Here is a 17,706-nt window from a genome sequence, read left to right as displayed (position 1 = left end):
CTCTGCTGTTCACAAGTCTAATATGTTGATAATGTGATGAAATGCGATAGAAGGTAGAGGAAGCTGGCAAAGGGATTTTTCTTCAGGATAGTTGTATTGTGGTCATTTGGGAGGATCAGGAAGTATATCTCCTCCTGCTTTGTGCTGCCTCCTTATTTAGTGCACTCTGGGAGCATCTTTAAACAAGTCTCCATGTAACCTAGTGAGATGAAAAGCTTACACAGAACCTAGGCTTTCTGTTTAAGAACTGTGCTATTTAAGCTTTTCCTATAAAAGCTGCCAGCTGAAAGGTGTGTGGCCTCCTCTTCTCACCTGAATGTGTACTTGTCCACTGATATGAGAACTCACCAAAAAGACGGAGACATGTGACAACATGTCATGTTTTCTGCCTTTTTCAAGACTTCCCTTCAACCAGATGTGAATATTGTTTCCACAAATTTGCATAAAAATGACAGCCCTGGGCTGTCATTGAATTAGCAGGTCATCAGATCAGTGCTGAGTCCAGAAGTACTGGCAGAGCTGTACTTCAGATCCCCAGAGTTTGAGGTGATGTGACTCACGGTTCCAGCTAGGACAACTTTTGGAAATATGTGTTGAGGAGGTCACATGTTTGCTGTAACCAAAACCTCCTGCTGCTGTCACCTGTCAATCCCAAAGCCATATCCCATCTGCTCTGGCCTGGCTACTTCAGCTTTACCAGCACGGTCATGTCTAATGAACATCATAATGAGGAATTCCTGGGATTCCTTTGGCAAGCAAAGATAACACTGAAGATTACAAAAAAATTAAGGGGGTTGCTTTGGTTCTTAGGAAATTCAAAATCCTGGAATGATATCCAAAAGATCTGTGCTTCTCAGCAAATAAGAGTTGCCAAGGGCAAAATGAGAAACCATTGTTATATCCAGCTCAGGGACGACGCATCACCTCTAATGAGGATTCTGGTACAACAAGGCCTTCAGAATCATTCCTGTAATTACTCTGCTTAATGTAGGAAAACATTTTGAGCTTGTTCCTGGTGGCCATGTGGAACTGTTTCTGCCTTGGAAGGAAAGTGCTTTCCAGAAGCTAGATGATTGTATGGCATTTGGTGCAAAACTGCTTCCCTCAAGAGTAGCTATAGCCTTCCCATGCACATAATGATCAACACATGACTTAGCAGAATCTCGAAAAGCCCTAAGATATAGAGAGCCGTCTGAGCACCAGAGAAGATGATTCATCACAGAGTCCTGAAGAAAAAATCCACTTAAAAACCTGAGAATCATGTTGCAATCAATATGTAAAGACCATGTGCCAGAACACCAGACCAGGAATCACAAACTCCAGGTGGATACGATAGCCTCAGTACCAGAGGCAAATAAAATGAGAAGGGGGTTGCAGGCAGGAAGCAGGGTAGGGAAGAAAGGAAAGAAGACGTAGTTGATGAAGACTTTGGTGGGTAAAAAAGCTGCAGCAGGGCTGGGGATGTGGCTCAAGCAGTAGCGCGTTCGCCTGGCATGCGTGTGGCCCGGGTTCGATCCTCAGCACCACATACCAACAAAGATGTTGTGTCCGCCGAGAACTAAAAAATAAATATTAAAAAAATTCTAAGCGGGAGTTCATAATCCACTTGAATCAAACCGTGTAATATGATGTATTAAGAACTATGTAATGTTATGAACGACCAATAAAAAAAAAAAGAAAAAAAAATTCTCTCTCTCTCTCCTCTCTCACTCTCTCTTAAAAAAAAAAAAAAAAAAAAAAAAAAAAAAAAAAGCTGCAGCCTTCAAGAAATCAGCAGTTGAAAAACTGTAGCAAGAAACATACCATAGAAGGAAAGGAGCTTGATGCATAAACTCTCAATTGGGTTTGCTCCCTAGAGGTCAAGTCATTTTGGACAGCTTATTTTGAATAAAGACTTGGCTAAAGGCAGTGAGAAAAAATAAATTGTTAGTTAAGATCCACAATACCTGGTTGCAAGCAAAATTCTTTACTTGGGAAATGAAAAGGGTAAAGATAATGGGGAAGAAAAATTCATTCTTCATTATATTACCAAAAATGAGTGGTGGGGGGAAGGCTTTTCTCTTATTTGATGTAATTAAAAGAAAGATGAAGAGCTTAAGGAAGTTCTTAGGAAATTACAACCCAATTCCTTGTTAAAACTATGGTTTTAAATAGGTCTCCTAATTTCATACCTCACTTCTCTTTAATTCATGTCTCTAGACCCCTACAATTTTTTGTGCTCCTGTATTTTGTCTATCCATTCAGTGTCCGTGTTTTTCTCTATTTTACCACACCAGAACACACCCACACTTCTCTAGATTTTCCCTACTGGCATATAAGCTCAAAATCTCAGAGTCACTCCTTCAACAATCACTGGACATCCCCCTTCCCCCAAATCTTCCTTGTATTGCCTCCAGTTGTTTCCTTCTCCCACAGAAAGGAAAAAGAAACAATCAAGATGTTATTAAAATACTAGTAAAACAGTTTCTAAAATGGATGAAGAGAATCTCCTAAGGGTAAAGTTGATAAGTTACTAAATGTCGTATATGGAGAATGAACCTCTATTGCATAAGAAATTGTCTCAAGTGAACACTGACTAAAGGAAATCAGTTAAATAGAATTAATGAACCATCTCTTAATATATAATGTGGGATGCCGCAATAATTATTAATGTGGGAGTGTTCACAACCAACTCTCCTGCCCACAAAGAGAAGCCTGATCAGAGATGTTTCTACCCTCCTCCTCAGGTCCAAAGAGAAAGAAATATCACTTTCATTATAAAGCAGTGACACAGAGGATGAAGAAGAATTTTTGAGGCCAAAAAGGCTGTAGAAGAAATTTTATTCCTGAGGGGGTGGTCAGAAGAGATGAGTGAGAGCAGCTGTAGTCATGAAGGAAATGGTGGAGAGGAGAGCATGTGTTAATATGGAAGCAACAGGCTGTTGGGTTGCATTAATATTGCTGAAGAGAGAAATCATGACAGGGAAGACATTTGTTTTCGATTACTTCTGTGGTGGATCTATCTTCCTTTAATGGAATTAGTTCATTAAAAAACAAAACAAGTGTGGCTGGAGCCGGGGCTCAGTGGTAACACACTTGCCTGGTATGTGTGAGGCCCTGGGTTTGATTCTCAGCACCATGTATAAGTAAATAAAAATAAATATCTATCAACAACTAAAAAATATTTTGAAAAACAAACAAACAAATAAAACAATCTGTGGCTCTCCAGTCTACACAAGGCTACACATGAACTTCCCAAAATTACGTTAGATATTGGCTGGGTCCTTTTGCTATTTATTCTCTTGTGCTAAAGAATGAATATTCACCTATGTAGAAATTCAATCGTCATGTGCATATTTTAAGAGGAACATTTAACTAGGCTTGAAACAAACAGAGAAGAATCTGAAGCACACAGAAAAGAATGTTAGGAAAATATGTTGTTTTCAGAGAGCAGTAACACACACACACACACACACACACACACACACAGACACACACACACACACACACAGTAGGTGGAGACAGTGACAATGCATGCAGGCTGAGAGTCCTGGTTAATGACACACACACTATAAGAAGGTGAGAATAAGAATCCACGGGTTGTTTTACAGCTTTGTTCTTTAACCATTTTTGAGCATTCATTATACAAGATTATTATCCACAATTTAACTTCTACCATACAGAAGTAGGTACATAGTAATTTATAAAAGATTTGTCAATTTTGTTACATTTCTGTGTAAGAAAAAAATGATTAAATTAGAGAGAAATTTCACAAGCATAAAAGTGCAGTTTTTTGATACTCTGTACTTTTTAAAATGCTTTCACATTTTTCTGTTGTTTTTCACTTTCTGTAAAATGCATAGGGCTTCTTTTGAGGAAAATATCTTAGCTTTAATTTTTCCTTTTTTGTGTTAGCCACTTTTTGCCTAACCTCAGACACTATAATTTCATTAACATTACATCATTTTCATTATCTCTACACAACCCTGTGTGATTGATTTCCTTGATTCTAATATGAAGTCTACTTTTTCTCTGATGAATGATTAATCTTGCCTGAAAGATTTCTTAGGAATTGATTCTTTAGTGTTTGGTAATATGAAATGCATTTGTGAAGTAGTTGGTTAGAAAATATTAAGTATTCAATCCTCCCATCTGTAGCTTAAGAAAAAGAAATACCTGTATATCCTTTAATCTCATCTCTATCAATGTAAAAATTACTAAGGAAAACAAAATTTAGTTCTGAGCCATGGTTATAAATCATATTAAAGTTATAGTGCTTGTATCATTTCCAGTAAAAAAAAATTCAGAAAATATTGAAACTGTCATATTTTGTCATACTATGCACAAAATAATCTGTTTATTTTTTATCTGAAATTCACATAGCTTTTAATTTTAGTGAAAAGAGAATATTCCTTCAGTTCTGAATGCCTTCACATTAATGGCAGGTAAGAAGAAAGCTTGAGGAATGGGCTATAAAAATATTATAATAAGGTAGCAGTGGAAGCTGAGTTAAAATGCAATACATGCAATACTTAAGGGGAATAAGACTGCAGGAACCATCTCTGTGTGCACACTGACACTCCTGCTCACAGCACAAACAGCAGGATAAATCCTCACCCATTTTTGTTTAATTTAATTCAAATCCTCTATGTCTTTCCACTGACACTACTATTCAAGGCTCACAGTAAATACCCAGAATTACAGTAGAAGAGTACAAGTAATATTAAGGAGAAAATGTTTATGACACTGTGGCTAATGTTCAGCCAAATCACATGTTTTAGCTTTTCATTGCTGTGAGCAAAATACCTGACAAGAGCAACTTAGAGGAGGAAAGATTTTGGATGACAGTTTCAGAGGTTCAGTCCATGGTACACTGGCTCCAAAGCAGAAACATCAGGTGGAAGAGTGTGGTAAAGGGTGTGGTGGAGGAAAGTTGTTCAACTCATGGCAGCTGGAAAACAGAGAGAGGGAGGACGGGGCTGGGAAGAAAATACATTCTTCCAGGGTATGCCCCAGTGGACCACATCCTCTAATTTGGTCCCATCTCCAGTTGTCCATGCATCCATCAGTGGATTAATCCACTAAAGAGGTCCAGCCCTCATGATTTAATCAATTTCTAAAAGCACCACCTCTGAATATATGAGACTTTGGAGGACATTCTACATCCATACCATAACACACTCCTTCATATTTATCCAAAAGAAGTTGGATATGTTAGAGATATCCATGTTTATTTTAACACAACTCACAATAGTACATTATGAAACCAAACGAGGTGTCTATCAATGGAAGAATGGAATAAAGAAAATATGGTGGGCTGGAGATGTGGCTCAGCGGTAGCGCGCTCGCCTGGCATGCGTGCGGCCCGGGTTCGATCCTCAGCACCACATACCAACAAAGATGTTGTGTCCGCCGAGAACTAAAAAATAAATATTAAAAATTCTCTCTCTCTCTCTCTCTCTCTCCTCTCTCACTCTCTCTTTAAAAAAAAAAAGAAAATATGGTACACAATATGGTACACAATCGAAGAATGAAATTATGACATTTGAAGGAAAATGGATGGAACCCAATTTTGAACAAAATAAGTCAGACTCAGAAGAATGTTGCATGTTTTCTTTCAGAAGTAGAAGCTAGAAGGAAAAATTAACAAAATGAAAGATTCCATGAAATTAGAAGGAAGATCATTAGGATAGAGAAAAGAGATCAGGAAGAAGGCAATGAGGAGCATGGCGGAAGCATCAGGGAGTGAAATCGATCAAATTATGTTTTTATGTATGTACAAATATGCTACATTGAAACCCCACAGTTATGTAAAATTAATATGCACCAATTAAAGAGTAAAAAAATAAACACACAATATCACACACTAATGATTCTCAGCCATGCCATATTATTAGAATTATCCATAAAGTTTTTAAAACTCTAGATTCCCAGCTCTACCCCCAAATGTTCCAGTTTATTACCTCTGAGGTAGAAGTCAAGCCTCTATATTTTAAAAACAATTCAGTAGGTTATTTTGATGTACAGCTAGGGTAGGGAAATACTTTTCTAGACATGTGAATGGAAACAACTGAATATTTGGAATGGAAATACGTTTATAGCATAAACCAGACAGAACACAGTCAAACAATTATTCCATAGTAAGAAAATGTTTGTATTGTCTGAAATTCTTATCTGGCATGGTTCAGAAGTATTTCCTAAATTTATGAATAAAGAATTTCAACTATTTTATAGTCCTGCCTCCCCAAAGTCACTAACAAACCAAACCAAAAGCTTAACTGTTTGTGATAGGCAAAGGACGCTATGAGTCTTGGGAAGTGTGGAACCTACAGGCACATCTTCATCATAGTAAATAGCCATCATTGTTAAGCAGCACACTAAATGCAAGCTAACGTTAGCTCATGTTGGCCTCACATAACCCTATAATTGTTCTTATCCACACTTTACAGGTGAACCTGATTAAAAAAATAATAATAATAACGGTCTGCTTAAGTCCACCCAGCAATTGAGCAACATAGCTTATGTTTTCCAGTAAGAATGATTAATTACAGTGACCACAGATTTTGTTCAGGTTTATTTGCTAATTTTACAATGTAACTTCTATGAATTTTATAGTTTATTATTTTATAGTGTGATGTTTATTTTGAAACTGGGTATGAAAATGAGTCATAGACACAGTTGATGAGTAGAATTTTTTATCTTGGATCCTATTAAATAGTCTTATGGGATGGGTTAGAACTTTAAAGAAGCTTTAATTTGATTAGAAATGTTAATAAACCAACTCTTAAGATGTTTTCAGATGACTTTGAAATTGAATAAACTAAAACTTCTCTGAAGTCATAATACCTATGAACATTTTGAACTAAAAAAATTCCCAATCCTATTATTGAAGTCAAGTTTCCATATTGTTATCCAAAAGCATTTTACTGACACATTTCCCCAGACAATTTTTTGATAGATAATTGACTCAAGATGCTAAATAAATTATTTGTAATAATATATTTATTATTTAAATATGTTTGACAATGAACAAGCATATTATCAGACCAAAGTAACTTCTACTTAATGTTATTTGATGTTTCAACTCAGAGTAGAGGTTCCATGAAAGCAAGGATCTTGTGTAAATCATTTATGTTTGAATTTCCAGTGCATTTCCCAGAGTGGGTACCCAAGTTTAATTTGTTGGATTTAAACATGCTCTGCTTCTGAAAGTCAATACAATAAGATTTTAGAATCTGGTCTCTTCCTGGATTTGGGGGAAAATACCAAACTTTTCCACCTTCAGATTCTTTTATTCAAAAAAATAGAAACAGTACCTTGTTAACTAGGTTGTAAAAGAATTAATTTTTTAGATCCACATAATGTATTTTAAACAGTGACAACTTACATTAACTGTTGAATAAATATTAATAAACATTAACTGTATTCCTTGTTATTGCAGTAGGAATACTTTTTCTTTCCTATTTTGTCTCTTCTATGTTCATTATTTCTGAAGATCAAATGCTGGAGAACAATGCTCCTTCTGACAAATAGCTTATAAAACTTGGAACCAAGTAGCACTGCTAAAGATTTTACTAATGAATAGATTCTAATGTTTCCATTCCTTCCCATGTTTAAGTCTTTAGTGATTAATGGGAATTGAGAACTAAAGTAAATATCTACCATTAGGAGAGGAGGGAACATTCTCACCAGGAGAATAACTTGGATGTTGAATCACCCCCTTGGGCTGTCTATACTAATTTCACTGGATTCACAGCTTTCTGCTTTATATGTGTGAATATATTCCAGGTGTTCTCAGTAATTATATGCTATGTATTTTGTTCCCAAGATTTCAAGTCTGAGGATGATATGATTAGAAGAGATTGCACAAGAAGTTTCTCTAATGTTTTGGTGGAAATTTTATGTCATAAAATACACTATTGCAATCACCTGCAAATATCAAGCTGCCAGTTGCCTAAGAACTGCAGTGTGTGCATGTGATAGGCCACTGAATGAATGACTAAAGCTCACAAATGTAATTGATCAAGGAGAATATTTATTGCAGAAGTGCTGAGCTTTCTATAATAAATGTACCTCTGAAAGGTTGTATGCAAATCGAACAACTTCAAATTGAATAATATAAAAGGCATTGGGAAAGCTTATTACTTAAATGAATTCCCTTGTGACTTTTCCAATCTAAGAATTCTTTTTGTAGTATAATATATTAATCTTTTTGTTTAAAAATCAAGTTTTATATATTCAGATTTTTTAAAAATTGAAGTATACCTGCGCTAGAGGAAAAAAAGAATAACTGATTCAGGGGTACTATACCTGTTTTTTCTACATGGAGCATTCAAACTATTGTGTAAGAATTGAATATGGAAGTTTTGGGATATTGATTCTCCCAGACTCATGGATTCTCACATCCTGGAGAGTCCAGTGGCCTGGGTCATCTAGTTGAAAGCAGACTTATCTGTTTATGCTTATTTATCCCAGTGCTCAAAACAAATATTTTCTATTTGAATAGATTGTGAAACCAACTTCCTCTAGTAGCATTTTCTCTATCTTAAAAGCTTTCCCTATTCTCCATTTCTAGTCTTTATTTTCACCCCATTGTTTTCCTTAAACCATCAAAATTTATGATTACATATCACTTATACATTTTCTTGTTTAACCTCCATCTCCCTCAACTAAGGTGTAAGCATCCATGATATCATTTTTGCTCACCGTGGTCTTTTCAATTCCTAGCACATAGCAAGTACTTAGTAAATATTGGCTGAGGGAATAAATGAATGAGAAAATTAACAAATGCTTGGGAATTAGCCAGTTCCCATTTACCCAGAGTCCTTTGGAAATAGTCCAAACTGACATAGCCTTGAGCTTTCCCTCCAACCTTCTTAAAGTTTCCATACCTCTCAATTTGCTTCAACTCCATTGGCTTCTTGTTGGCGTTTAGACACTTCAGTCCTCCTCCTGGGCTTGCTGTTCCTCTGGCTGGAGGGTTCTTCCTCAGCCCAGTATGGCATCGTTCTTCCCATTATTCAGATCTGTACATAAATACACCTTCTCTGAAAGGCTTTCCTGGACTCCCTATCTAAAATATCAGATCCCAATCACACCCCTTAAAGGTTTTTTTTCTTTTTCTTTTTTCTTTTTTTTTGTCATTATAGCACCCATAATGTATCCATTTAACTATAATATCTGTAATGTATCTATTTAACTATTTGTTGACTGTCTTAACTCCTATATAGGTCAAAGAGGTCAGGGACATTGTCTGTCCTCCAACAGTATGAATGAAAACCATGTGAGACACAGAGAATGTGTTCTTTCTTTCCTTTTTGCTTATATTGTTATAACATTAGTATTATCCCCAGCAATTGCTTTTACCAATAAAATCTTAGTTTGATTTAACCTTAATATATTTTTACCAAGTACTTTAATCATGTTATCTGGATTTTTATGATTTGTGTATTTAAAATGGTATTGTTCTATAACATCACAGATGACCTAAAACATATGAGGAGTTTGGAATCATGTTTTCATCACACAGAGCCCAACACGGAAGACCTGTCTGTTGAGTTTTCATACTAACTCACTTTTGTTCCAGTAATGCCAATATCATTTCTGTAATATAAGGAAAAATATTATAAGTCTGTGTTTCTCACAATTTGAATATTTTCTATACTTCATTTAATTTTATCACATCTTTCCTAAAGTTATAATTGATGTAAAATGAATATTAAGTAAAAATGTGTATTTTCCTTTAAATGTTTTATGAGACCCTAATATTCCAAAGTACAAAAACAAATAAATTTTGAAAAGCAAATACCATGAAATTTAATTGTTTTTGATGACATGGACAACCAGTACTTTTAATCAAGATGGTTTCATTTATGGCTTTATACTGGAATTATTTGTGAAAATGTTTCCTTGCCTTCTTAGGTATTTGACTATGATTTTGGACTACAGGATGACTTTATGGGCTCAGCTTTTCTGGATCTCACACAATTGGATTTAAACAGGTAACTTTTAACTGTTTTAATATCACTCTACCTTATGCAGCTGGACCTGTGAAATAGAAAATGCCAGCCAATCTATGTTCTGGGTGCTGTTCTGTCATCTACAGCTATGAGTCTTCAGGCTAACAACCCTTTCTCAAGTGTCCCTTTCTCACCTCCCCAGTGGGTATAATAGCCTCATTCAATGACTATTCAACAAAAAAATTCCTGGACACCAGTTCTGACTGTAGTACTATGCTAAGCATGAGAATCTAGAGCCAAAAAGACATACTCTTCAGTCTCACAGTGCTTATACGGTTCTAGTGAGATGAAGAAGATTATAAATGTTGATCCTAATAGAAAATAAAATGTGTACTTTGCTTCAAAAGCAGTAACTCTCATCACCTGGATCTAGGTAGAACCTGATTTTGCCATCACTGGTTACCATCACCAGGTTGCTTTCACTAGGTTACTAAGAAGTACTCCTAAAATGGAGACAGATTGATTATATTCATTCAGTTACATTATCATTTTTGATTAATTATAAAGTTATTATTACTAATATTAATCATTCCATGCACCTAAAACAATGGGCATCATAGTTTTCAAAATGCATTTCAGCATAGAAACTAAGAATTGATTATATCTTAGAAGGAAAAAAAACAAATTTAAAACAGTGCTGAAATGGGTTACAAAGGAGCTGTTGAAATCTTCTTTGAAGTTTATAAGGAGAGGGAATTCCTGTTTTGAATGATCACGTGACATCCTGTGATAGGGATAATGGAAAGCAGAGATGCAGATTCATGGGCCAGATCATTTTCTTATCCTATAAATGTAGACGAGTGGAGAAACATGCATGAGAAATCCCACTTGTGTATATAGTGAGCAAGGTTTGAACACAGGGATAGCTTATTGGTCTTCCAATGGTCATTTTTGTCTCAGGTAAAAAGAACAGCCTTTACTGTATTTCTGACATGTTCTCCATCCCAACCCAAAGGCTAAGCACTGGCTTGACATAAGGGTAGAACTTAAGTGACTAGTGGCTTTGCACCTTCGTAGGATGCATGCTCAGTGGTCATATATGTGGTCCATGATGATGAACACAGCTAAAACTAGTATGGACTGTGCTGTTCCTTTACAAAGACTGCAATTACTTTCTCTGTAGACCTCTGCAAAAGGATATGCAAATTACTAGAAACTTAATCCCAAAGCATACATTTCTCTTGTTCTCTATTAAAGATAAATCATTGGTGAGAAATAATTTTAAATAGGAAAATATAAGATAATTAAGAAAATTAAGAGATTATATATAAGCATCTGGTATGGATTTTGATACATTACTTACTTTATGTAATTAGTTAATAATTACCTTCCCTTAAAACCATGTACACATCAAATTAATACTTTATAAACTCATATATTTTAGTATACCATTTAAATTTGTGTATAAATTAGTGGAATTTAGGTATAGAAAAGTGGATTATAATAATAGGCACATAGGTAATTATGCTACTATATTATGTATTAGTGTATCTCTTTGAAGAAAAATAATAAGCATCATAAATCAATTGCAAATGTTCTGAAATCTTTATCATGTAATCATAAAACATAATAAAATTTCTGTTGTTGTATGCACTCATTATAGGAGAAGGAATAAAATCAAATTGTTACACCATATATGTTTATATAGTATACATATATATATATATACACATATATACTAATGCTTAATATATATATTTTAAAATAAAAAAACAAATTGTTAGTATAAAACCATAATGATTAGTTATAGCTAAGTTAGCATTGGAGCAATTTGCATCACAACTACTATAACATATGTATAGTATTATTCTGACAGGTTGTTTATGGTTCAGTTAAAATCTCTGACACCAAAAAATTGTTCACGTTTTTCATACTATCATTCTTTGACTTGATAAATAAAGGATCATGTGAAAATGCCTAGTATTATAATATTGGCATTGATAATTAGCTGTGGTTTTCACTCCTGATTGTATGAGAAAGTTATCTGCAGAGTTTCGTAAGTATATCAATTTTCAAGCCCCACCTCTGATACATAAAACCAGAATCCACAAGGGTAGAATTCAGGAATATTCACTTTTTAAAAGCTTCCTAGTTGATTCTGATATGTAGTCAGAATTGAACATTCTTACTTGGACCAGCCTTCCACAACAAGCCCTCTCCCCAGCACTAGAATTCTGTACCAAAAATTAAGTTCCATGAAGACAGTGAGCTGATCTTGGGTTTTGACCACTGGTTTTTACCCAAAAACTAGCAGTGTGTGTCATTTAATGTATTTAACGTGCACTTTATGAACAAAACGTACACTGAATGACTGAACAAGCAAGGATACATTCCCTGCTGGCCCACATTTCAAGATTCTTTTGTTCCAAGATTCTTTTGTTCCAAAATTCTTTTGTTCGGTACTGTTTCACAGAAACTTAGGTTTATGGTAGGCACTAAACGCTATATGTTCAACATTGATTGAAATATGCAACAAGATGTTACCTATGAATTGTCAGCAACCTTTTAGAACCCCACAAAGGGCAGAAATTTATCCAGTGAATTCAAGTCTATCAATTGATTTCATTTATTGGATAAGTTAATACATTGGTAATATTCTAATGATAGCAAATATTGTACCAAGAAGTAAATGAAGACAATAATTGCTTTTCTTTTAATAATAGTAAATTATTGATACAATATTTTTGTCTTATTTATTTAGTGACTATTCAAAAATCTAAATATTTTATATCACAGGTCCACAGATGTGACCCTAACTCTGAAAGATCCCCACTATCCTGACCATGATCTTGGAATCATTTTACTCTCAGTCATCCTTACCCCTAAAGAAGGAGAATCCAGGGATGTGGTAAGTTCCCCCACCCCCTAGTAAGAGCTCTTTCCTTGCTCTCACATGTTCGAATGATGTAAGCCTTCTTTGGATCCAGAGGTAATAATAAAGAGAAGCTGCATATGAAAATCTGGCCTGTTCTTTGTTTCTGTGAGTATCCAGGGGATTGCTAGTCCATGCTTATTGTGTCTTTTTAACTCAAATTTCCTGTCCCATGCTCCAGATCAGAACCTCTTGTTGTAAACAAGGAACAGATTTGCATCATTTTTTATAATTTTATTTCTCAATTTCACATGTGTTATATTGTAGACAAATATTAGTGTTTATTCGGGGAATACATTTACAAGTGAATTGAAGATTTGGAATTCCACACTGAGATATCCAGACCCTGCTATTTTGGCTGTATTGTCAGGTGTATCATAACAAAGAAAATGAGGTGAAATTATAACAGAGTTTCTGCTTTCTGGTATTTGTTGACTGAATGATAAGTGAGTACTTTCCATCTTCTCTATGGGCTTCCATATGGATATGGCTCATTTTTCAGCTCTAGCTGTCTACTTCCTTGCACACCATGCTGCTATGAGAAACTAACAAGGAATGCAGAGGAGCCAATTATTCCCACACTGTTGAAGTAACGTGAAACAATATCAGGTTTGACCCACATCAGTATGCTTGCCAGTGCACTTTCTGCCACCACTTACCAGAGATTATTTATTAGATCAAATATGAATTCTTGTACCTGGGAACTACTCTGCTTGTAACACATTTTTGTAGTAGACATAATTTTTAGGTGAGTTCAAATACTCCATTTCATAAATATGGCTGTCTTAAAGTAATGCACTATTAAAGATAGTAATGTGGTCTGCGGAAAAAGTATTATTGACATTTTTATCAAGTCTGTAGGTAAAAACAGTGAATTTCAACCTCAAGTTAAGAACTGTTTTAAATTCATTGAAAAATTCACCCCTTCAATAATTACTTCTTTCAATTCTTCTTTAAAAGTTAAACAATAAGCTCATAAATTCCTATAGGTATGTAATATTTTGCTAAAAATAGGTTAAATGTCTATAGTCACCAAGGATATTTTTTTGTTTGCTTTTACAACAAGTATTACTAAATACCACCTATTGTAAGAACTTAGGTTTGTATGTGTGCAGATGCACTCATGTGCAGATGGAAGGGTGGGTTAGGAAAGGTTTTAACAGAGAACATTCAGAAATGGAAGCCCATGATCTTAGAAGTAACCAGTCTGGGAAACATTATTTCACCCAGCACAAGTCAGTAAGTACATCCTAGCTGGCTAAATCCACATATAGAAATAAATTATAAATGTTTACTTTGTGCTTTATTTGAATAATCCTGCTATTCACCAAGAACCTACTGTAAGTCAGTTTTATGCTAGATGCTGAGGATACAGTAGATCTTGGTTCAGTGGAAAACTCAGGACTCAAATCATCACAGAAAGAAATGTAAAATAAACACCTGTTAAGTGCCACAAAGGAGGTACATGTTTCTGAAAGACCAACAAGGAAATTTTGTTCCAGTCAGGTGTACAGGGATTCTCTAAGGAAGATAAATAGAAACTGAAGTATGAAGTGTGAATAGTATTTCATAAGGTTTAAAAAGAAAACATAAAAAGTATTTCAAGCAAAGGAAACAACATATGCAAAGGCTCTGTGGCTAGAGAAACCAGTCTATATTACAAGAATTGAAAAATCACTGAAGCATGCTGGAAGGAGAAGCAAAAAGCATGGTCAGTCATGGTGCATAATGACACTGGAGGGGAGGGAGAAGCCCCAATTGTGGAAAGCTCATTGGTCATGTTAAGGTTTGTGGTCTTTTCCCAAAGAGTAATGAGGAGCCATCAAAAGTTCTGCATAAAGGAAATGACACAATCAAATTTTCCTGTTGAAAATATCTTTGTACTTGCATTGTAGAAAACAGATCAAAAGGGTAAGAATGGATGCTTATAGACCACCGAGGAGGCTATTGCAAAAATCCAGGTAAAAGATGACAGAGGTTTACATTAGAACTGTCAGAGGCAGAGATGGAAGGAAATTGGCAAGTTTACCGGTAGGAGATAAAAATCAACAAACTTGATGACAGTATATTTCTGCATTGAGGTTCTTTGTTATGTTAATGAAGGACAGACAGCACTTCACAAACAAAAGTAGTGAGGTGCCTGAGGTTCTGTGTATCCCTAAACCATCCAAATTTGCAATATTATTGAAGATTGGAAAAATACAGCAGTTATAATGCTTATTTGCATGATTTGATGATGGATAGTCTACTCAATTTTTACATTAAAGGTATCTTTATTAAATATTCTAACATCAAATTGAGAGTTTGAGTTATCAAATTGGTAGGGAAAAAATCTTAACGGTGAAGCTACTGAGTTTACTTAAATCACACAGATATATGTGTCAAAACAGGAAAAACAGTTCTCAACATTATTTTCTTTTTAACAATCCTTGCAAAAACACTTCAATCTCCATAGATGCTCAAACTTATCTTTATCTTATTCTAATTAGAATAAAATCATTTAAAACCATTAGAGCACCCAGGAGCTTCTTATCAATGAGCTTTCAAACATGAATACAGAAGAAAACAGGTGGGTTATATGAAACAGTTGTATATCAAAAGCCTGGTTTTATTCACCTTATTTTCTTCTTTTTTCCATTCTCCTTCTTATCTCTCTCCAGCCACATCCTTAACACAAAGTTGTCCTCCTAAGGGCCCTGTGCCGTTTTCTTGACTAAATCCCATTGCTACCCCAGATGTTTCTGAAAGAAATCCTTTACTGACAGATATTTTTCATTCACTGTCCCACTTCATGTACTCCCCCTTCAGAGTCTCAGAGAGCAATGGATTTATTCTGCTGTGTGAACTGGGAAATGGTGTCTTCTTCCCTCCCATGCCATTACTGATTCTCCTCTGGTTTCTTTCTTTCTCATCAGAGAAGCAAGTGACTTAGCCAGGACTCAGCAATGGTTGCAATCCATACCAGAGCCAGCTTCTGGCTGGGGCCATACTCACACTGCCCAGCCTGACCTCAGTCACACCTCAGGAGGCAAGGAGAAAGATGACCAGTGAGGCTATCCTGGCTCCCCCTCATGGGTTTAATCCATAGGTAGGGCAGGATCTTGTCTGCAGAGAAGCAAGCTGGGACAGGAAAGGGGAAGAAGGATAAAAGATCCTCACAGAAAATTCTGCTAAGATTCAATATCCTAGCTAGTCTAATATCCTAGTTTTGAGTCTGGGTTTCTAAGTGTTTGCCATCCATACATTATGAAAATTTCCAACAAATACATATAAATTTGTTCTGTTGTCATTGTTTTTTGTTTATTTGGTCTAAATAGAGGTTCTACAGCCACTTTTTTAAATGCTCTCAAACTAGTTATTACATCCATCAACACTAATTATCAAGTTTTAAAACTCTGCACAAGGACCCCATATGTGTAGGCATCTATTGAAAAATAAACTATGATCCAATACTATTCCATCATAAGAAAGGATGAAAATCTATTGTTTGTAGCAGTATGGATGGAACTGGAGGCCATATGTTTATTAAAATAAGCCAGACACAGGGCTGGGGTTGTAGCTCAGGGGTAGAGCACTTGCCTAGCACAGGTGAGGCGCTGGGTTTGATCCTCAGCACCATAAAACAAACAAACAAACAAATAAAGAATATAAAGGTATTGTGTCCATCCAGAAATAAAAAATGTATTTTAAAAAAATAAGCCAGACACAAAGAAGATAAATACAGCATGATTTCACTCTAATATAGGACCTAAAAAAGTTGATATCAAAGAATTTGAGAGAAGAACGGTGGTTGCCAGAGGATGAGACAAAGGGGGGGGAGAGAGATGGAGAAAGGTTAATCAGTGGGTACTTAGTTACAGTTCAATAGGAGCAGGAAGTTCTGGTGTGCTCTTGCACAGAGGGGTGACTATAGATGACAATAATCTACTGCATATTTTTTAAAAGATGCAAGAAAGAATTTTGATTATTTTAGCTATCAATAAATGGCAAGTGTTTGAAGAAATAGGTAAGCTGATCCTGATCTGAACATTAAACATTTGTGTGTATGTGTTTAGAAACATCTTAGGGGACCCATAAGTATGACAACTTTTAAGTGTCAATTCAAAAAAACAAAAGGGAAAAAATCCAGTTACTGCTCATTTACTAGGCATTGTGCCAGATTCTAGAACTCTCCCTCCTCCTCCTGCTAATTGTTCAATGACCTGTGACTGCTTCTCTAATTAAACTGAAATTCCTGGTCAACTTTAAGGCTTTCTGACAAAAAGCATAACTTCTGCACTTGTAACTTGTGTCTCAGCCACACAAACTTCTTCAAAGTCACTTGTCCTTCCTAAAATATGCCTACACTTCAACTCACCTCTATCTTCTATCCTATCATCTTGGGGAGGGGATATATATATATAAATATATATAAAATTATTACATATAATACTTCTCATGATAACTTCTATCAAAATATATCAAACTTTCTGTATCATGTTGTTCATTGGGTTGCAGATGTATCTCTACAAGAATCAAAGGGATACTTCAAAGGACCAGGGGATAGTATTTAAAGTATTTTTATCTTATTTCAATATACACACCCTTCGGATTGTCACAAATTATATTAAATTATGATTTAGTAGTTATTTAATTTTCTCTTGTAAGTTCTTAAAATCGTTAACACATTAAATGATAATCTGATTAAAATCAAGATATATGGCTCTTCCCAAGAGAAAAGAAATGATTAGAAATGATGACAGTGAAGTGTAAATACATCACTGTTTTTTCTTCATTTTGTAATATGTCTAATATTAGCTAACTATGTTTTTCTGGGATAAGTTTGAAATTTCTTGG

General features: G+C 35.2%; 1 protein-coding gene and 1 pseudogene across 4 annotated transcripts in view; both read left to right on the top strand.

Annotated features, from left to right (window-relative positions):
- Mctp1 (multiple C2 and transmembrane domain containing 1) overlaps positions 1 to 17,706 on the top strand; it is a 516,302-nt gene that overhangs the window by 276,134 nt on the left and 222,462 nt on the right. For all 4 annotated transcript variants that reach the window (XM_077796266.1, XM_077796264.1, XM_077796263.1 and 1 more), the window contains exons 4-5: positions 9,901 to 9,980; positions 12,735 to 12,846. In XM_077796266.1, the coding sequence (XP_077652392.1) occupies positions 9,901 to 9,980; positions 12,735 to 12,846 (192 nt within the window). The remainder of the gene's footprint in view (positions 1 to 9,900; positions 9,981 to 12,734; positions 12,847 to 17,706) is intronic.
- LOC144255372 (large ribosomal subunit protein uL4 pseudogene) lies at positions 379 to 1,416 on the top strand (annotated as a pseudogene).

The sequence above is a fragment of the Urocitellus parryii genome, chromosome 1, assembly GCF_045843805.1.
Source record: "Urocitellus parryii isolate mUroPar1 chromosome 1, mUroPar1.hap1, whole genome shotgun sequence".
Classification (NCBI taxonomy): Eukaryota; Metazoa; Chordata; class Mammalia; order Rodentia; family Sciuridae; genus Urocitellus; species Urocitellus parryii.
This window is presented reverse-complemented; position numbering and strand designations above follow the sequence as displayed.